Source organism: Coffea eugenioides, chromosome 4 (assembly GCF_003713205.1).
Source record: "Coffea eugenioides isolate CCC68of chromosome 4, Ceug_1.0, whole genome shotgun sequence".
Lineage (NCBI taxonomy): Eukaryota > Viridiplantae > Streptophyta > Magnoliopsida > Gentianales > Rubiaceae > Coffea > Coffea eugenioides.
In genome coordinates this window covers 12,286,821-12,308,906 of record NC_040038.1, presented here as the reverse complement: position 1 = coordinate 12,308,906, position 22,086 = coordinate 12,286,821, and the positions used below count along the sequence as shown (strand labels likewise).

The following is a 22,086-nucleotide window of genomic DNA, read 5'->3' as shown; positions in this document are numbered from 1 at the left end:
ACCAAGATTGATAGCCCCGTCCACTAGGAACAATTAGAATAAATGCTAGGTGGCTATACATTCTGCTCATCTAATTGATCTCTTTGATCAAACTTAACAAAAATAGAAACTCTATTTCTTTTCAACTTTACATCAAATTATTAGATCAAGCATCATCAATCCTATTCTACACCTAATAAATTAGAAACTAAGCAGTAAAGAATTATTGGTTTCTTGAATTATAACTAGTTGATGAAGAAGAATAACCAAAGGAACAATTAGATGAGCCTTGTAGCTGCAACAACTGAGCTGGTGTAACTGATGAAGACGTAGTCGAAGAATTACACAAAGAAACTTCTCCAGGACTTCTACCAGATTTATTGGCCGGTTTCTGGACTTCGCCGGCAGCCGCCGCCGCCGAGGGATCATGATCTTGTCGGATTTCCTTCAATAGAGCCACTACATCTTTCATTGTTGGTCGATCTTCAGCTCGATTGCTGGTGCAAAGCAAGGCTATTCCCAGGGCTTGCAACATTTCTTGAATTTGTGTGTCTGGATGGCCTTGAAGCTTTTGATCAATGATGTCTACTGGATCTTTTTTGGATTTTAGATGGTCACGAACCCATTGGATTAGGTGTTGGTGTTCAGCTGGGAATGATGGGTCGACTGGCTTTTTACCAGTTATGATCTCTAGCAACACTACTCCATAGCTGAATACGTCGCTTTTCTCTGTGATTTTCAGCATGCAGCCATATTCTGCAATACATGAATAAAAATAGTTAATAAACTAAGACATATAACATATCCATAATCATTTGTTATCTCATTAGAAATAATAGTTTATTTATACAATTTGATACTTTATGACGTTTTACTATGTGATTGACAATTTATTGGGGAAGAGTCAAACAACTTGCTTCTTAAGGTTTATATTTGATATAATCTTGTATATTTCTACATTTCAGTTCTCATGCTATGATGCACAATTATTTTTAAATAAATGTTAGGCATGAAATAGAAATGAATAATTTCTTTTTTTTTTCTTATGAAGTTGCTTGAAAGAGAAATGATTAAATTACTTCTAAGGCCATGCAATAATCTCACAGAATTCAGCACAAATCAAATTTTTGCCCATATATTAATTTCCTTAAAGGCAATGACAAGACACAACCTAGTACACACTCTCAAACATCCAAAACCACACTACTGCAAGTGTGAGTTCTTTTTCTTATTTCTACTACCTTTTTCTTTTCTTGCAATTAATTAATCTGCTTAGAATTTAATTTTTATTACTACTTTTTTTTTTTGTTAGTATTTACTATATAACTAGAAGACATAAGAAAAGGCCAAATGAATTATCAATTATGGTGCTGCTGCAGTGTGGCCATCCATCCTGCCCTGCTCCTGCAATCTAGTGTGACTATTGGCTAATGTTTTAGGCCAACATATCAATCAGTCCTCTTATTGCTTAAGTTATTGTCATGCTTTGAAGACAACAACTTAGCGGTATGGCTATCAACTATTGCTGCCAAATATGTGTGGACAAAAACTCTTTGCCATTATGCTTTGAAGCTATCACATGACTTCACATGCTCAGCTCACAACACCCTATTTTTATCATCCAACTAATGATAGAATCAAGAATCAAGATAAAGATACAAATGTAGTTTTCAGGTTCCCAACAAGACCGTTGATTGCTCCTCTCACGTTTCTAACATTAAAGTTGTGCCCCCAATGCTAGGATTCATTGCTTAGACTTATCCCTTTTTTTTTTCAAGTCTTTCAAACTTTAACCAAGAAGGCATAAACATCTTCTTCCTTTTTTCTTTTTTACTTTCAACAAGCCTTATAAGGAATGTTGGAATAAAAAATATTACGCCTTCCAAGTCCTAATGTTTAATACCTACTTCACGTACAAATCTATCTAGTGCAATCCTCATTTTTAGCAAGAAATAACTCTTGTTGTATTAGTGTCACATAGTAAAGTACGTTGACGAGTAATAAAGTATACATAGTTCAGACTGATAAAATTACTAATTGATTACGTCGGAATTCAAAATAAATCTAGGTAATTTGCGAAATTGATACTCTGAAAAGTAAAGTAAAAAAGAGGGAGGAAATTAAATTTACCCGGAGCAAAGTAGCCGTAGGATCCAGCAAACTGAGGATGAGTTGAAAATGACCTATTTTCATCCTCAACAAGCCTAGCAAGGCCAAAATCTGCTAGACATGGCTCGTATCGATCCCCTAACAAAATATTGTGTGCCTTCACATCACGGTGGAGGATCGGGGGTCGACAGTCATGATGCAAGTAAGCTAATCCCTCAGCAACCCCTAATCCAATCTTGAAACGAGTCTCCCACTCGATCAACAATCCTCCTGCTCCGCTTGCACGACCGTCGTGTAACAATGTGCCTAATGTTCCATTAGGCAAATAATCATAGAACAAAAGCTTGGTCTTCCTATTAGCTGCCCAACCCAACAGTCTAACAATGTTCCTATGTCGAATTCGTGCCAAGGTTGCTATCTCCGATGAAAATGCCGATGCCGATAACTTGTCTGATGCTCGGAATCTCTTAACCGCCATTGATAGCCCTGATGGAAGGATTACCTGATATACAATTCCAGAATGGCCTCGACCAATAATGTTGCTGGGTACCAAGCTCTTAAGAACGTCCTTGATGGACAAGTCAAGTTTTTGGTACACCGTGACTTCCCACGGTGGGCCCATTTCAACATCGTCGCCGTCGCTGTCAACGTGGCACTCGTGGCCCAACAGGCCCCGCTTCTTGTTCCCTAGGATGATGAAAAGTGCAGCCAAGAGCAGCACACATGCGGTGCAAAGCAGCACCACCATGGCCACCCTTGCACCTTTGCTCCGCCTTGCTGCGCCACCCTTATCGGCGGAGCATTGGTTACCGGAGAAGCAAAGTTCTTGATTACCGGCTAAGACGCTGAGTGGGAGCTTTGAGAAGAAAGGAGTGTCTGGCACGCGGCCGGAGAAGTTGTTGTAGGAGATATTAAGCACCACCAGATTCTGGAGGTCGGCCAGAAAATGAAGGTCACCGGTGAGCTGGTTATGAGAAATATCCAGCACGCCAAGTTTATCTAATGCTGCAAATTCTGATGGAATGTTGCCGGAAAGACTATTCCAGCTCAAATTTAAAGCAATCTCCAGCGCTGGAATCTTGCCTAAACTAGCTGGAATCTCGCCGGAAAATCCATTGCTGCTTAAATCAAGTAACTGAAGCTTTAAACAAGAACCCAATTGGCTGGGAATTTTCCCAGAAAACTTATTTTTCCCAAGAACAAGTTTTGTGAGTGAATTCAAAGAGCCTAGACTCGGGCTCAAGAACCCCTCCAGAAGATTATTTGAAAAATCAACGAACTGGAGAGAAACTAGCCGAGTCAAATTCTCAGGCAAGTTCCCGCCAATTGAATTTGAATGTAAATCAAGAAATGTAAGATTCTGGCAGCCAGAGATCTCTGGGGGAATCAATCCAGTCAACCTGTTTGATCCCAGGTCAAGGAAATTCAAATTCTTCAACTTTCCAATGTCCGGAGGAATTGAACCTGTGAGTTGATTGTCACTCGCCCGAAATCGGATCAACGACCAGCATTTTCCGATCTCGGGAGGAATACTACTGGAGAGATTGTTGGATAAAAGGAGTAACTTGTTGAGATTCTGTAATTCAAAGATGCCTTTTGGAATAGTACCAGTCAATGAATTTTGTGACAAGTCAATGGCCTCAAGGTTGTGACATGAGGACAATGAAGATGGAATATCCCCATTCAAACGATTAGCCCAAAGAAATAATAAAGTTAGATTTGACAAGTTTCCAAATTCTGAGGGGATAGTACCTGTTATCTGATTGTTATCGAGCTCGATAAGGGTTAAAGCAGTACAGTTTCCGAGCTCTGATGGGATCTGGCCCGATATCTGGTTGACACTTAGCTGCAATTCTTGTAACAGGCTCAGATTCCCGAATGTCATTGGAATGCTGCCTGTTAAAGAATTCAACGAGGCATCAATGACGACCAATTGCTTGCAGTTTCCTAGCTCCGGAGGGATTGTACCGACTAAATTGTTCTGCCAGAGCAAAAGGTTCTGAAGATTCGGAAGATTTCCGAGCCTGGTCGGGATTGAGCCGGTGAGGGAGTTCTCGTAGAGGTAGATGCTTTGGAGAGCTGTGCAATCTCCGAGTTCTGGGGGGATTTGGCCAGATAAAAGGGAGGTGTAGATAGCAATGGTCTGGAGATTTTTCAAGAGGCCGAGGGAAGAAGGTAGAAATCCTGAAATGGAAGTCTCTGCCAAGCCTAGCATGACCAAATTGGTACAGTTTCCAATTTCCTCTGGGATTGAGCCTTGAAGATTCTTGTTACCACCAGCTCTGATCACTTCAAGTTTTTTTAAATTTCCAATACTCCTCGGAATTGTTCCACTGAGCTGATTGTCAAAGAGAGTCAGCGAAGTCAAGCTTGTCAGATTCCCAATTTCGTCGGGAATGGATCCTTCCAGCCTGTTTGAGTTCAGATGGAGTTCTTCAAGGTTGGGAAGATGGAAAATCTCACCTGGCAGTCCACCAGTCAATGCATTCTCACTCAGGACCAAGAGCCTTAATTCTTGAAGACTACCGATTTCTTTCGGAATTGAACCACTTAGATTAGTCCCAAATAAGACGAGCTTATTCAGGGACAACAATGAACTGAAATTATTCGGAACATTTCCAAATAAGTCCATGTTCTGCAAACTCACTTCTGTCACTTCCTTGTTGAAGTTGCATGTAATTCCAAACCATCCACATGGAGTTCCATCAGTTGAATCCCAGTTACTCAATGCCTGAAGGGGTCCATTTAAGCTTCTTTTCCAAGAAAGAAGTGCTTCGCCCTGTTGGTTAACGGCGAAAGCCTGTTTTGTAAGGTGAAAAACGGAGATGAAGAGGAAGAAGAGGAGCCATATATTACCAGGCATTAGAAACTATATGCTCCAAACTCCAATGTCAGGCAGCAAAGAAAGAAGGTTTGGTTTGAACCTAGGGAGGAACAATGTTGAGAGAACAACAACAACCAAATCATGTCTTGTAGGCTATGTTTTCAATTTAAATAGGTGGTTATTTAATATAATTAATAACAATAGTATATAAGAAAGACCCAGAATCTCCGGATCCAAGAACAGCTAGGCCGTTATATTTTATGCAGAGAAAGAGAGCTAGATGGAATTTTAGATGGGTGATTTTGGATTTGTTTTAAGGTGGTGGAGATGAGGTTGTTTGTGGGTGGGGGTGGAGATTGCAGATTGCTCAGAGCTTCTTTTTTATTGGTTAAGTTGCGGAAAGATTGCTCAGCAGTGACTAGTGACTTTGCCCATGAAATTGCTCAGCAGTGACCAGTGACTTTGCCCATGAATTCTTTATTGTGTACTTTTATCTCATCACATGCTACTGTTTGGCATTTGTATACATCCTGCGGTCATATATCTTGGATAGTTTCATCCCATCTTGGATTTATTCATAGCACGAAGCATCAGCAGTTTTGCATATATTGGACAGTCACGTCATTTTCAGCTGGTTAACACCTAGAAATCCAGTTGACTTGATCAATTTTGCCCACAGTTAGGAGGGCAGAGCATTTATAATACACACTCATAGCAAGATGTCATCAAAAACTGGGATATGCATCACCGAAAATTTGATTGGATAAATCTTTTAACTCAACTCGACCGATATATCGAGGGAAAAAAAAGAAGAAAAAGTTAGGAGCGGAAATAGTCCAATTTTCACCCGTATATGGTTGTTTTATGTGCTAACTTTTCTTTGTAAAACTTCCAAATTTTGGCAGTAGTTATATCCACCAAAGGAAAGAAAACATAGGAAGGGTACCGTCAATATGTGGAGGTAAAGTTGGATCTAATCTAGATCTAATGCCGAGCAGAATCTTTTGAAAAAATAGCAGTAAGTTCCAAACTTGATCCATAGAAAACGACCAGATCTATGACACAATTCGACTGATAAACCTTTGTAAAATAGCACTACTTAGCTTGAATGGAACAGCCATTGTATTGTCAGATCAGAGTGGAAACATTGTAGGAGCTTTATTGGTTAAAGGCATTTAATACAGGCCATAAGCATACAGATTTTGATCAGATTTTTTAATACTAGAGGCTAAAATCTGAATTGGACAGGTTTTGTAGTTGTTAAGATAGGAAATCTGTCTATTTCTGAGTGATTGGATATTGTCCAATTAATTGACTTCTTTGTATGAAAGCCACAAAATCAGAAAATCTTCATTAGTATGTCTAATACGTGGCCTAGTGTCCATGTACTAAGGTTTTTTTTCTAGTTGTACAACAAGGGCTCACATGATGTCGCGTGAGAATAGACTTTGTTGAGAATAATATCATTGGGATTTCTTCATGATAAGATTATATGTTTAGCCACATGTGTTGCTTCCCTGGTGACTGTAGCATGCATTCGTTGTAATTTTTTACTTAAATTATCTTACAAGGATGTCGATTAGGAATCTAAGCACACTAGGGGAGAAGAAGGGTTGCATGTGATGAGAGATAAAGAGAGGTGATGTTAGTTTAATAAGGTTCATTTTTAGACAGCTATTTTAGTATTAGACAATTTTGTAACCCTGTACTACATAAATTTGTATAACGGATGTCTAACGATCGCTCGTTTATTTAACGAGTGCCTAATGAACGTAAATGTGCAGTAATCAATGTTTACGATCACCCGTTAACCCAAAAAAAAAAAAAAAAACCCCATGCATGCTATGATTAGGAAATTACTTTTTTTTGGATGGCTTAAAGTGGATGAAATCAAGGGACAAGTACACGCTAATGAGAAGCAGAAAAGTTCCCAACTTGAATGCCATTTTCTGAGTTCTGGGCTTTAAACTTGACGTGGACACTAAGTTGTGTTGTGTTGCTAGTGGCAATCCTAGCTTCTATCATTGTTACCACTTAATGAGTTTCAGCACCCCAACCCCATGATCCCTTTCACAATTTTGTCATTCATGTACAAATTAAAGAAGTGCATAATTGGCACTGTCATTCTTCTTTATTTATCTAAGGCATGATGGTCTAGTGCAAAAAAAGTAATTATGGTTGAGGGAGGTTATGGGAGAGAACAGGTGCAGTCTGGCTAAGGTAGGTGGTACCTTAAACCAAAGGAGTACTCAAGTAATATCTAGGGTTCAGTCTGGTATCCTCATCATCAAAAAAAGAGGATTGGTGATGCCAAGTAACACAACAAAGGATATTGAAGTTCTTCTCACTTATTAATCCAAAGTTTGTGGCATATATAATTGTATGAGTATCGGATGGAAGACTTCTCATGTTAGCAAGGCAAAATTAATTCTGCATAATTAAGTCACCGATTGCAACATAAATATTTGCTAGAAAGTTGGAAGCAAGAAATCTTTATCTTGAAAAGTAAACTTTTGAAATGAATTACAGGTTTGTAAGGGGCAAGAACAGCAATTATTAGTTGACGGCATTAGGATAACTCTAATGATTGAATAATTTATTTCGTATGCTGATAGTGTGTACATTAATGGGTTTGAGTGTATACGCTTGCAAAGTTTATATTTCAAATTTAAATTTTATAAATGTATCATGTATCCAATGCCACTGATATATACATTAATAATATAAGAAAGATTAAACCATTATGATTTTCTATGCAAATACTCCATAGGTAAGAGCGTGATGCATTGGACTTGTGGCGTTGCGTGGTTGTAAACAAAACGATTCATATGATATCCAAATAAATTGGCTAGTGGCTATTTTCTAAAAAGGCATAATATAATTGGTCTATATATAGGTACTTGAAATATTTATTTCACTGAATGATAGCAGAAAGTTCCTTCATGAATGAAGTCTTTATATCTGTGTAGGTTATGAAAATTTTGGTGGATCATATCTCTAAGCATATGCCTATTGTACTTGAGGCATCAAACCAACACATTTTTGTTCTATTTCAATCTTCTTGGAGCACAAATTGTTATCTACTTTCAATTTGTTCCAATCAATATGATAACTAGTTTTAGGTTCATGATCCAGACAAGGTTTGGCAATTTGATACTGACATGATACGTCAAGTGAATGAGAAATTGGATTCAATCCATGACTAAAGCTTGGAACAAAGGGGCAGAAAAGAGATGCATGAAAGAGAGAATTTATATAGAGAAATTTGTTAGTTGTTGTGACTTTTTTTACTTTATCTTCTATACACTAATAGTGCCTACACTTTCACCATTAAATGCATGATACATAATCTAAGTTTGAATTTGAAATTCAAATTTTGCATATATATTATATATCCAACCGTGATAATATATATATTATCAGTATATATAGAATAACTCTATTTTAAAACATGTTCAATTTTGTAATACCTAATCAATTTTGATGGTTAATAGATGTCTAATGTCGAATATTCCAGATTTGTTCTATGGTTCTCTCTCTCTCTCTCTCTCTCTCTCTCTGAAATATATGAACTGAAACTTTTCAATTACATATTAAAAATAGCATAAAAATGATGAAACCAGAAATCGAAGAGGCCTTTCCAATTGATTATTAGATTTCTAATTCTGTTTTCCATGAAAAAGTGATAATATTGATAAATTATTCTTCTACTTTTCTTTAAAAGTTAGAAGGTTTGGTCTATATACTAATACATAGTATCTGTTTAGGGGCATTTTCAACAAATTATTGAATGTACATCACAGTCTTGGTGAATAGAATATTCAAAATTTTTTAAACTACTTACACGTAAATTCTTCAACTCTCCGAGCAAACAAGAAAAAAAAAATCTTCTTTTATGTACATTTTGTGCAATTAATTTCCCAAGCATGATATCCTAAGAAACTTCATCTCTTTGCCAACCAATGAAGCATAAGTGTAAAACCAACAGTAATACAAGAAAGAAAATTCAACTGGAAGCTTGTGCTTTCATGGTAGGTAGGTGCAGTTAAAATTTCTATAAATTCTAAGTCAAGGGTGATTAATTGCATTGCTTCTTACACAAAATATACTAAAACACTATTCACCTAACTTATCTGTAAAACCCAAAAAAAAAAAGAAAAAAGAAAGAAAAGTGACTTGTCACCCTAGAAAAGAAACAAATTGACAAGAAAGCATGTGTTTCGGGCTCTTCAAGTAATTGAGAGCTGATTGATCCTCATGACAAGTATTATGCTAATAGTATGCACATGCAAGTGCTATACCTAATCTTGATATTGATCAGAAGGAGAGTTTTCCTTATGTACCAATGATTACTCTAAAGTTCAATCTAAATATAAGCAGTGGTAGCTAGGTATCTAAGAATGCCACTAATCACTACCATTATGCATGGCATCACAACGTGTACCAAATCCAAGATTGAGGCCCTTCATTCCTAGAAATTAACAAGTCTTATGTTTTTTAAAGTATCATGACTAAAGATATAGCTACCTATATATCTAGTTTTCTTGTGTTTCACAAATATTAAGTCATTGACTTCAAATGGTTATATAGACTGTCGTTGAAATTAGTATTTCAAATGAAATTTTGTTCTAGAAAAATCTTACAAATTAGGCCAGGTTTTGGGACAATATATAGTTATCACGTAGAAACTCAAATTAATCATTTAATACTTAGAACGGAAAGGATGAAGAATTTGTTAGTTTTTGGTCAAAAAAAGTTGCGGGTCAAAATTTTAGTGGGATGATTTAATTAAAGAATCCTGCGAATAAAAAATTGGACTTCTTTTTGATGCATGGGTGCAATGGTGACAAATACTACAAGCTTTATATGTGGTTGGGATGAAGTTTAGAGGTTGGGAAAAAGCATAGCAACCCCAAGATTTCAGTAGGAAAGATGGAAAATGTGCTTTTAGACTAAACAGCTCCCATTTCTTTTGCTTTTAGGTTTTGGATGTGTGTAATTGACTTGTTCAACTACTGGGATGTTCTTATGAAGTGGAACATTTCTTATCAGTTCTCTTTTCTTGATTCCTCTAATCACTTTTGGAATACTTGGAATTGGTGATGAGGTGAAGAAATTTTATGAATATCAAATTTTTGTGTTTAGTTTTTGAGATACCAAGAAGGATATCTATTCCAAAATTAATTTGTGAAATGATCAGTTGCATTTAGACATTGGTCATCAGTCGGATATCATAATTGAAACTGAAATTGACAATCTTTCTACTCTTTTACTTAAATATTGTCAAAGAATATATGAGGGGAAATTTTTTTGTTTTTTCATATTTCTTTGACGCATTTTTTTAGACAAAGAATCCGTTTTTATCCTTTCCTTTTCTTCACCAAATCAAGTATCCAAGTGCTTCTCCCATTGAGAAGTTGAGAACAACATAAATCAGTCAAAGAAATCTGTCTTTAATTTGGAAATATAATAGTAGAAGAATAATGCTCTTTTGTTGTGATTTGTAGCTTTAGCTCTTCTTTTCCTTGCCAAATCTGTTTTAAAATGATTGAGTAAGAAACCTAAATGCAATATTATTTTACAGAATTCCACTTGTTACAGTGGCATCCATGATTCTTAGTGGAAGTGCTTTATTTTGATAAGATATAATGTTGAATAATTGGCTTTTGAATGCTTTTTCCCAGAAACTAAATCAGAGAAATTTGTTTATGAATGATGATTTTATCTTATTTTAGAACTTTGATTCTGGAAGCTGATTGTATCTTATGATAGCACTATCTGGGAAGTCAAAAGAGAAAAGAGAATGAAAGGAAGAAACGGTGTCATCCCTATATATATTTATGCCCAATAACAATAAGAGATAAATAAAAAGAAGAAAAAACTTAATAGGTGATGATGGTCCATGTCATTACGTGCGAGAACCTTTGTAACCCAAAAAGAATTCTGAGCTTCTAAAGAAAATTAATTTTTAGTCTACTTAGAAAAAATTTTGAAAATCACGACATTTCTAAATTATAGATACAAATATAGAAATCCTTAAAATAAATGAAGTGAGTCATTTTTTAGTTTATTTCTGTTGCTTAAATCGTACGTTGCTTAGTATAAATTTTTCTTTAAATTTTTATGGACTTCCTCTTAGTTCTCATCAGACACATAGAACTCAAATTTGTAACTTCTATAGTGACTTCTTTTCAGTATATACTGACTTCATTTTTTAAAAAATGCTACATTGTAGTATGTAGTAAATCACAACATACTCAACTTGGTTCTTCATATAAACATTTTCCACAAGTGTAAATTTACTACTGTAATTAGTTATAGTTTCTTGGCACCCTAATATCATTCACTCTACATATATAACTGAAGTATACTACCTTCAATTCCTGCGCTGTCCACACCATTCTTTTTGGTTGCCTGCGTTCATGTCATCAAACTCAACATGGTAAACCAATCAATATTCCATTAATTATTAGAAAACCAAAAAAATTTAAAAAAAAAAAACCCAACAAAAAAGAAAGAGAATACTGCACAAAGTGAAAGAAATTAATGGAGATCAAAGTTAGAAACTGATAAAAGCTTATATGATCAAAAACTCTTTTAACTTTTCTAATTTTTGGTCAATAATTGGAAGATCATTGCATGAATTGGCAAGGAAAGTTATTCGTTCAACATTGCTTTTGAGTAGTCCTTGACAGAACAAATAATAAATTCAAAAAAATCCCCATGCGAAAAGAGGAAAAGACCCCCTCCTTCAATGCAGATGTGTCAACTAATGTATAATTTGCAATTGACTAAATTTTCCATGCTTGTCCCTATGGGCTATGGCACCACAACCTGATGCTTCATATGTCTTAGCAATAGAGCGATGTCAATTTTTTTTTTTTTTTTTTGGCTTTTACTTCAGAAAATATACGATTTATTGTTTGAGAGCAATAAATATACAAAACTGAAAGTTTAAGGGTATGAAATTATTTACAAAAATTTTTTTACTTACATCATGAACACGTTTCTAAGATCCTATTTGATAATTTAATTTAGCACTTAAATTTAATGAATTCAGATCTTAACATATTCAGAGGCGTTTGATATCGAAAAATTAAACATCTTAATTAATTTAGTGATACTAAATTTTCTAGACAAAACTTACTCTAAAAAATAAGTGATAAACTATTCATTTATCACTTAATATGATATATACTAAAATATATCAGATTCAGTACTTAATAACTTAATAGCTTGATGGATTCAAAGTTCAGTTTTATCAAATGCACCCTAAGTCACATTTTTATACCTCATGATTATTTTTTATTTTACATATATTACACTATAAAAAGTACTACAGTATTATTTGAAATAACCTTCTATCCAAACACACTCTTTGATGTTTTGCCCTTAACTTTTCACTTGAATTAAAACCTATTTATATGTATACTATAAGCACAACATAAAAGGTATTCTTTTCTAGTGGGTTAGGTATCCTTTACTTTTTTTTTTCCGAAACGATATTAGAATTATATTGATCAACAACTAAACTTTACATTTGGGGCAAAGGCCCCTCATTTCTTTACAAAAGTGCTCAGCAGCACAGAGGATTGAACCATTCCTCATCATGAATAATGCCTAATGCATAGTCTCCAACTTTAATGCTAATATGATTATCCACTTTAGAAATTGCACAAAAAGAGCACATATGAAACAGAGCTTTCAGGCTAAGAATGTCATCAACTAGAGTATACAGTTTGATATTGGCAGCTCTTCCAGAACAGATTTGCTGAATGAGTTGCTTGTTGCAGCTCTGTATGATGACTTTCCTCCAGCCTTTGACTACTAATTTACTCATAGCTAGCTTGATGGCCTCAGCTTCGTCCAGTTGTGGACAATTGTAGCTTCTTTCATGCATTGCCCAAGCCGCTACCACCACATTTCCTTTTGTCATAGCAGTCACCCCTATTCCCACCTCGTTACTGTTCGGTTTCCTTAGGGCTGCAATCTTCACTTGGACCACCTCTGCATCCCCCACTTCTACTCTTTGAAACTGGTTTGCAGCTGTTTCTACTGTGCTCAACTGCTCTCTGTCTTTATACACTTCACAAAACTCTATCCACTCCTCTTGAGCTTTCTGAATTGTTTTCAGAGCATGCCTTTGGTTGTTGTTGAATTCCCACTCATTCCTGCTTTTCCATACTTGCCATAAGATATTAACCGTTAGACCCAGATGTTCATCACCAGCCTGTCTAGATCTGGCTTCTGCAATTTCATTCCACCAGTCCTTGAAACAGCCTTGTTTCTCCCTCGCCCCCTCCCATTGCACTGGAGCTATCTGCCATACTCGCTTAGCATGTCTGCAATTCAAGAGCGCATGGTCCACAGTTTCCACCCCCTCCCCACAGACTTTACAGATGGGATCTCCTTTTTTCGTTCTACTAAAGATTACTTCATTGACTGGGAGAGCATTGTTGATGCATTTCCACATGAAAGTCTTCAGTTTGTGCTTGATGTTTAATTTCCAAAGGCAAGACCACATCTGTTTTGATGAACTGTGTCGGCTAGTACCTGCCCCATCATAACCATTTCTTTCCTGGATTTCCTTTCCTTTCATAAGAACCTTGTAGCCCGTGTTCACTGTGTATTGCCCCGTTGGAGAATGTATCCAGAACTTGCTATCTTCCTTTCCTGCTAAGCTGATGGGAATGCTTAAGATCTTTTCTGCATCCCTGCCATTGAACGTTCGGAGCACTACCACTCTATTCCATCTCTTATGAGTGATTAAGTCCTGAACTTTCTGCACCTTGCATTCTGGAGGTTTAGTTGTTGAGGGTCTTCCCTCTTTGTTTCCTACTATCCACTTATCCTCCCAAATGTCAGTGCTAAGACCGTTTCCAATTTTCTTCCAGGTGCCTTCCTCCACCAGCTGCGTAGCTCCCTTTAGGCTCTGCCAGAACCAGGAAGCATTCTGAGGACACTTGCTCTTGAATATGGAACCAGTGGGATAGTATTTGGCTTTCAGGACCTTGGAGGCAAGCAGATTTGGGTTAACAAGCATTCTCCATATCTGTTTGCCTAGCAAAGCTCTGTTGAAGTTGACCAGATCCTTGAAACCAAGTCCTCCCTGATTCTTTGCTTGAGTAATTCTCTTCCATGAGCATAAATGCATCTTATCCTTTCCATCATGGTCTCCCCACCAGTACCTTGCCATCATTGCACTAAGTTCCTTACATAGTTTCAGAGGCAATTTGAAACAAGACATAGCATATGTAGGCATTGCTTGAGTCACTGCTTTTAACAGGACCTCCTTCCCTGCTTGGCTTAGTAACTTCTGCTTCCAGCTTCCCAAATTCTTTTTAAAATTGTCTCTGATGAAACCAAAGATTTGGTCCTTCGTTCTTGTTATCACCATTGGAAGACCCAGATACTTGCCTTGGTTGACCATTTGGATACTTCCCAATCTGCAGCATACTTCTAGTTTTTCGCTATGTTCCATGTTTTTGCTGAAAAAGACAGAAGATTTCTCTAGGTTGATCACCTGTCCCGAGCTCCTTTCATAGGCCTCCAGGATTCTCCTTAACTCCTCTGCATGCTTGGTGTCTGCCTTACAAAAAATTAACGAGTCATCTGCAAAAAATAAATGTGTTAGTCTAGGACCATTCCTGCTGATTTTGAGCCCAGTAATCTTCTTGTTCTCTTCAGCACTGTCCAGCAGGTTTGAGAATCCTTCTGAGCACAGGAGGAAGAGGTATGGAGAAAGGGGATCACCCTGTCTTATGCCTCTTTCTGGAACTACAAACTCTTTCACCTCACCATTTATATTGAAAGAATAACAGACAGATTCAACACATTTCATTATCCATCTAATCCATATACTGCTAAAGCCCATTTTTTGCATTATGTCTCTCAAAAAATTCCACTCCACTCTATCGTAAGCTTTCGACATGTCTAGCTTAACAGCCATGTATCCCTCCTTCCCATATCTTTTATTTTTCAGAAAATGCAAGTATTCATGGGCTATGATGACATTGTCTAGGATTTGTCTACCAGGAATGAAAGCAGATTGAGTTTTACTGATGCAGGAATTAAGCACCCCTTTTAGCCTATTAGCTAGTATTTTGGAAATCACTTTATAAAGAACGTTACACAAGCTAATAGGTCTGTAATGCTTCAGGTTTACAGGATCTCTAACTTTGGGTATCAGGGAGATTAGGGTATGATTCAGAGCTCTAGGCAAGGAATTGGAATGAAAAAAACTTTGAACAGCCAGGATAACATCATGTTTGACAATACCCCAGAATTTCTGGAAAAAAATGGGTGACATACCATCCATACCAGGTGCTGTATCAGGAGACATAGAGAAAAGAGCTGATCTGATTTCTTCTTCATTCACACCTCTAGTCAGTTGATCATTCATGCTTGCTGTAATGGTGAGTGGAATACCTCTAAGGATCTCCTCAGTACTACCATTCCCCTTGCTAGTGAACAGCTGTCTGTAGAAATCTGCAACTTCCTTGCCTAACTCCTGTTCATTCTCAGTCCAGGAACCATCCTCTTTCTGTAGATTCAGCATTCTATTTCTCCTCCTCCTTCCCTTCACATGCGCATGAAAGAATTTAGTGTTTTTATCCCCCTCCTTCATCCAGTTAATTCTTGCTTTCTGGAGCCAGAACAGTTCCTCCTCCTTGTACGCCACCTTCAGCTGATTCTTCAGGTCCACTAATTCTCTTCTGGTGTCCACATGCGTGTTATATTGAAGCTTTTCCAGCTGAGTTTTGAGCTGATCAATTTTCTTCTTGGCATTACAGTTGGAGTTGTTCTTCCACTTTAATAATTCAATCCTGCAATTTCTGATTTTGCACTTGATCCGGAACATTCTTGACCCCTCAAAATCTTGGTCCCATGCATTCCTGATCACATCCTGGACACCTTCTTTCTTTAACCATCTCCTGTCAAAGAAAAATCTTTTTTTCCTCTGCCTAGACTCTGGCTTTGTATCTATCATTAGCATACTATGATCTGACGCGAAGGTATCCACATGTGTGCATTTAACTTTGTCGAAAACTAAGGACCAGTCTACGCTACATAAGCCTCTATCCAGCCGCTCTCTTACCTCCCCTATCTCCTCCCAATTGTTGCTCCAGGTCCAGGGGTTCCCTTCAAAACCAATGTCCACCAGCTGGTTGTCATTTATGAACTTCTTGAAATCAGAGAAACTCTTCTCCTCCCTCAATCTACCCCCCCACTTCTCCTCATTTGAGAGGATATCATTGAAGTCTCCTGCTATAATCCATTTCCCTCCCCACAGCCTTTTCCTCTCCTGGATCACCTGCCATTGACTTTTTCTAATCAGATTATCGCAGCTTGCGTAAATTCCAATAAACCACCATGTTGTCTTAGTCTCAAAATCTTCCACCTGAGCTTCTATAGTGAAGGCAGTTTTGAGAATCTCTATGATTTTTACTTCATCTTTCCACATCAAAGACATGCCCCCCGACTTATTCATAGACTCAACTACACAGCTATTATCAAAGTTCAACTTCTCCCTTACTATATTCATGTACCTTTCTCTATTTTTCGTTTCACTCAAGAAGAGCATATTAGGGGAGAGGAGGTTGGAAACCTCCCTCAGATGGGGAATTGTCAAGGTGCTCCCAACACCTTGGCAATTCCACACCAGAACTTTCATTGGGGTTTGGGGGCCCAGAGTAGGCTGGTCCCCTCCTCCTCTTTTTCCTGGTCCATAGAACACACCTCCTCGCATCCTTTAATTCTCTTTCCCCCTATCTCCCTGCCTTCAGCATCTTCCATTTCCTCATCTCGTAACTGAAATTTCCTTTTTCCCTGACCTCCTGAGTCTTTGATATTGATACAGATCTCCTTTAGGGGAGTTCTTCTCTTCAAAGGGGATCTTAACTGTTTCTTCAATCTCCTATTGTGTCTTTTGACAGCTTCTTTCTGTTTGTCCTCAACCATGAGGTCCAGTAAGGTGATTTCACTTGTATTCTCCTCAATTATTCCCCCTGGACCCTGGTTCTCAATCCCTTTTCCTTCTTCCATCTTATCATCCTTTCCATCTATCAGTCCCTCTTGTTGAGTGGGTTCCTTCAGCTCCGTACTGGCATTGCCCTTCTTCTTGCTTGAGACCATGTTTATTCCCCTGGCCTCTGACGTCTCAGCCTCCATGTTCAGCTTATAGAGAGATGCAACAACCGTTACTTCCTTGCCCTGCCTGTTACCCATCACCTTAGGGGTTATAACTGGCTGATTAGTACCATAGTTGTCCTCTTTTCCTTGTTTGTTAACCTGTTCCTGCATCTCTAAAGCCTGACTTGGTGAGTCTACCTGAGTTGCAGATGGAGCATGACTGCTCAACCCAGGGTCCTGTTGTCTTTGATTCACTACTTCCACCCAGTTCTCATTGTGTAGCCGCCAGTGATGTTTGTCACTGGACCCTCTCTTAGCCAGAGGTTCTTTTGGAGGAGAAATTCTACCATTCCCAGCTCTCATCCACGTGCCATACTGATTTTCTAGATGACCTCTATCTATCAGGACCAGTCTCTTGCAATTTCTCTCGCTATGTCCCACGATTCCACAGTTATAACAGAAATCTGGACACCTCTCGTACTTAAAACTCACCCATTTTGTGGTCCCTTCCATCTTGACTATTGTCCCCCTCAGTAAGGGTTGAGAGATGTCCGCTACAACCCGTAGCTTAATGTGTCTTCCTTCTTTGCTACCTGTCTGGGGAATAATAACCTCATGAACTCGGTTGAACACAGCTCCAATTTTCCTTCCTACCTCCTTTGACATCCAATGGGCCGGCATGTTCCAAACTTGCACCCACAAAGGGGCCTCATTGAAGGCCTTTTCATCCTCTTCGATCCCTTCATACCACCTATTCAAAACTAGAAGCTGGCTATCCATCATCCATGGCCCTCCCTCTAGAATTCTTTCCCTTTCTTGCTCCCCATGAATGATAAACTGAAAGAAGTTAGGCCCTAGTTCCACAACTTTGAGGTCTCTAGGATAACCCCAAGCTGCTGTGGTAAAGCTTTTCACTCCCGTGTAGTTCACTATTTTTTCACCCTTAAACTTCCCAAAGAGGCTCGACTGGCATTCTGTCACCCCTAAGTTAACTTCCTCTCTGTCCAAACAGGCCCCTCCTAGCTCCTTACTCGAGAGCGCGAATTTTCCTAGGATCTCAGCCAGATCCTCAGCCATGGAGTCCCTAAGAGTTCCTTGGGTATTCCACCAACCAAGAGTAGCCGAGCACTATGTTACTGACTGGGGCTGTAAAAGAAAGCAGAAAAAGGCGAAACTACCGACGCCAAACAGAGACAGAAATAAAGAACGACGAAAAGCAGAAACGAAAAGCACAATGAAAGCTAAAAATAAGGCAAGTCGGATCCATACAGTTAAAACTAGAGAGTCTAAAGCTTACTCAACCCATAAGAAGAGACTCTTGAAACTGGTTCACACACCTGATCTTCGCTCTCATCTATATTTTTTTTTTTTTTTTTTTTTTTCCTCCCCTGCTGCCAGGTAGGAGACCCAGCCAAATTATCGCGCGTGTGTAAAGAAGATGTTGTTGCATGCATCAATGCTCCTTATGCGTAAATCCGACGACGAAAACTAGTTTAGGTTTGTGTTTGCTTCAGACATTGCAGTTTAGAGGTTTGGAGTTTTGGGATTTGAAGTTTGAAATTTTGAACAAGGTGTGATTTTTTCAGCGCTCCCACCAAAAGGGAGAGCAGCTCTCAATGAAGAGAGAGAGGCTCTCATAAGAGAGAGAATGATGTTCTCATCGCACTAGGTATCCTTTACATTCGTGCAAATAGTGATGTGTCTTCTCCCCGGGGTCTATGGTGGGTGTTTTAACACTTTTGCTTTCACTTACATTTTATTAAACCTAAAATTAGTAGAAGTTGCTTTCTATTGGTTACTAAGAATGTTCTTCCCTTCTTTCAAGGTAAATGTCCTATTACCTTTGCTTCTTTCGGCACTAAAGACCACACTAATTACTAGTATTAAAACAGCAAAAAGATGGTTTGTTACAAATTGTATACACCGTACATTATGCTTCTCTTTTGATACAAGCTTTTCTCTTAACCAAATTGTGCATATAAGTTCATGTTTTTGGATATCAATATCTCTTGCAAAATAGTAACATTTTTAGCTCTAATTTCTTGCAATTAATGCCACGAGAATAGTGGTGAAGAGAATCTGTCGGGCTATAAACTTGCATTTACATCAATTGACAATTGGCATGTGATTTATCTAACATTTATGCATTGCAACTTATCGTACACAAACTTAAGAACTTTTATCTACCCAAGTTTCCAACTCGATTTGCATTATACTATTTTGACTGCTATCACTAATTTCTTGCTGAAACTTTAATTTTAGACACTCTTGCACCCAGAGTTTTCAAAGCATCTGCAATCATCTTAGTTAACAACTAAGATGAGCTGAACACAAACTTGTGTACTTCAAGTTATTTTTTATTATTTTTCTACATTCAAGCTAAGAAAAAGAAATTTCTCCCAATTATCATGTTATGATTTTTCCAAAAACTAACGGCTCCGTTTGAATTCCTTGTTTTTGAGCCTGTTTTTAAAAAAAAACTGTTTTTCACATTCCAAATGCTACAGTAAATGTATATTTCAAAAACAACTCAAAAAACACATATCCAAACAATATATCAAAAACAACTCCAAATACATATTTACTATGTTTATTTCAATTAAATATACGATATATATATTATATTAATTTAAATATATTTATTCCATTATGTATAATATTATATATTATATCAATTGAAATAAATATTATATATTTATATAAATACATTTATTTATATATATATTTATATAAATTTATAAATATATTTATGCAATTTTGTTTTATAATATGTATATTTCAATTATGTATATTATATATAAATTATATTAATATTAATGTATATTATATATATTATATATTTGTAATATTATATATTTATATATTTATTTATACATTTTATAAATATTTTATTTTATATAAAATATATTTTTATATATTTATATAAATATTATATATTTAATAAATTATATATAATATAAATATGTAATTATACATTTATATAAATATTGTATATTATATACTATATATTTAATATATACATAATATATATTATATATATTATATATATTATACATTTATATAAATGTACATTTATACATAATATATATATTTATGTATATTTATAATATACATTTATATTATGTATTATGTATAATATAATACATTTATATTAATATACATAATATTAATTGTACATTTATACATAATATTAATACATTAATACATTTATATTAATTATATTAATACATTTATACATTTATTAATATATTCACATTATGTATTATATATAATATAATACATTTATAAATATTAATATAAATATATAAATATATTTATTTATAAATGTATTATAAATGCATAAATGTATATAAATATAAAAATTATAATTTATAAATTACAATTTATACATTTATATAATATTCATTTATAATTTATACATTTATAATAATATACATTTATACATTTATAAATATATTTATATTATGTATTATATATAATATAATACATTTATATATTTTTATGTAAATATATTTATTTATAAATATTTATAAATGTATTATAAATGCATAAATGTATATAAATATAAAAATATAAAAATATAAAATTTATAATTTATACATTTATATGATATTCATTTATAATTTATACATTTATAATAATATACAGTTATACATTTATAAATATATTTATATTATGTATTATATATAATATAATACATTTATATATTTATTTAAATATATAAATATATTTATTTATAAATGTATTATAAATGCATAAATGTATATAAATATAAAAATTATAAATTATAATAAACATTTATATAATATTCATTTATAATTTATACATTTATAAATATATTTATATTATGTATTATATATAATATAATGCATTTATATATTTTAATATAAATATATTTATTTATAAATAATTATAAATGTATAAATGTATATTATTATAAAAATATAAAAATTATAAATTATAAAAATATTAGAAAATATGTTTTAAAAATACATGTAAAAATAATCCATAAAACATCTACAGTAAAAGCTTTTCATATAGTTTTTGAAAAACAACTACAAAAACAACTAATCCAAACAGACTTGTATTTGAAAAACGAAATGCTACAGTGTTGTTTTTTAAAAACAACCTCAAAAACAGCTAATCCAAACGGACCCAACATTTATTTAGAATGTAACATTAATATTTTTCTCCTTTCTGAACCAACATATTTCTTTTCTTTATCTTCTTTAAAGAAAAAAAAAGTCTTTTCTCCCTTGAAAATTTTTAATTTTTCTATTAGTTACACTACCATCTACGAAGGAAAAAGAAATTGGAGCCATTGAATTTTGAATATCTACTATATCTCTAATTACATTTGCTCAATTTTCAACTTAAATATGAACTCATCTACTAGAAGAAAACTTATAGAGCATATCAAACTAAATTGCTGAATTAAATAAATGATGTCAAAGGATATAAAGGGAATGAGAGTATGGAAAAGACTGATTTTTAAGTGTAGATGTTCTATAAGATTATAATAGAGATAAAATTTTTGACGCCACGAATATATATGTTTCGGTGTTAGCATAATAGTATATTTCTTGAAAAATAAATTTTTTTTTGTTACTTTCCTATCATTGACTGTCAGACTCAAGATTTTTTTTGAATCATAAATCTGAAAACATGAAACACTCTGAGAATGCTCTTCTAACCACTAGATCAACCTCAGTAGAACTTGAAAAAAAAAAAAACTTGATCATACAAGAGTTTCTTTTGATTAATTATCCATAGTTATTGATTTTTTTTTAAACATAGCATGGTTTCTAGATCTAGTTCCAAAAGATAAACATTTCTTTTCTAATAGGAAAAGCAGAGCAAAAACAGAAAAAATCAAGGCAGGTTCCACGATTAGGGAAAGTTTTCTCCTGCATAGTTAGAACCATCAACAAGAGGCCCTAATGATAGACCTCGGCTCAACCTGCCAAATTTTGGGGCAGGGATTAGACAAGTCTAAGTCAGTAGTACATGGCTTTTAGGTGAGACTTTTACAGGCCCAAGAT

General features: G+C 35.4%; 1 protein-coding gene across 1 annotated transcript; it reads right to left on the bottom strand.

Moving 5' to 3' along the window:
• LOC113767548 (LRR receptor-like serine/threonine-protein kinase) lies at nt 1–5,307 on the bottom strand. Its single transcript, XM_027311679.1, has 2 exons — nt 2,110–5,307; nt 1–735 (listed from the first exon to the last, which is right to left on the bottom strand). Exons 1-2 carry the CDS (start codon nt 4,949–4,951, stop codon nt 203–205), a joined length of 3,375 nt encoding a protein of 1,124 aa, XP_027167480.1. The 5' UTR covers nt 4,952–5,307; the 3' UTR covers nt 1–202.
• Nucleotides 5,308–22,086: the final 16,779 nt, after the last annotated feature.

Bases quoted from the DNA above. Each gene is read 5' to 3' on its own strand.
- LOC113767548 (XM_027311679.1), bottom strand. From the start codon at position 4,951: ATGCCTGGTAATATATGGCTCCTCTTCTTCCTCTTCATCTCCGTTTTT. The intron at 736-2,109 runs GTAAATTTAATT...CATGTATTGCAG, and splicing joins CTACGGCTACTTTGCTCCGG to AATATGGCTGCATGCTGAAA.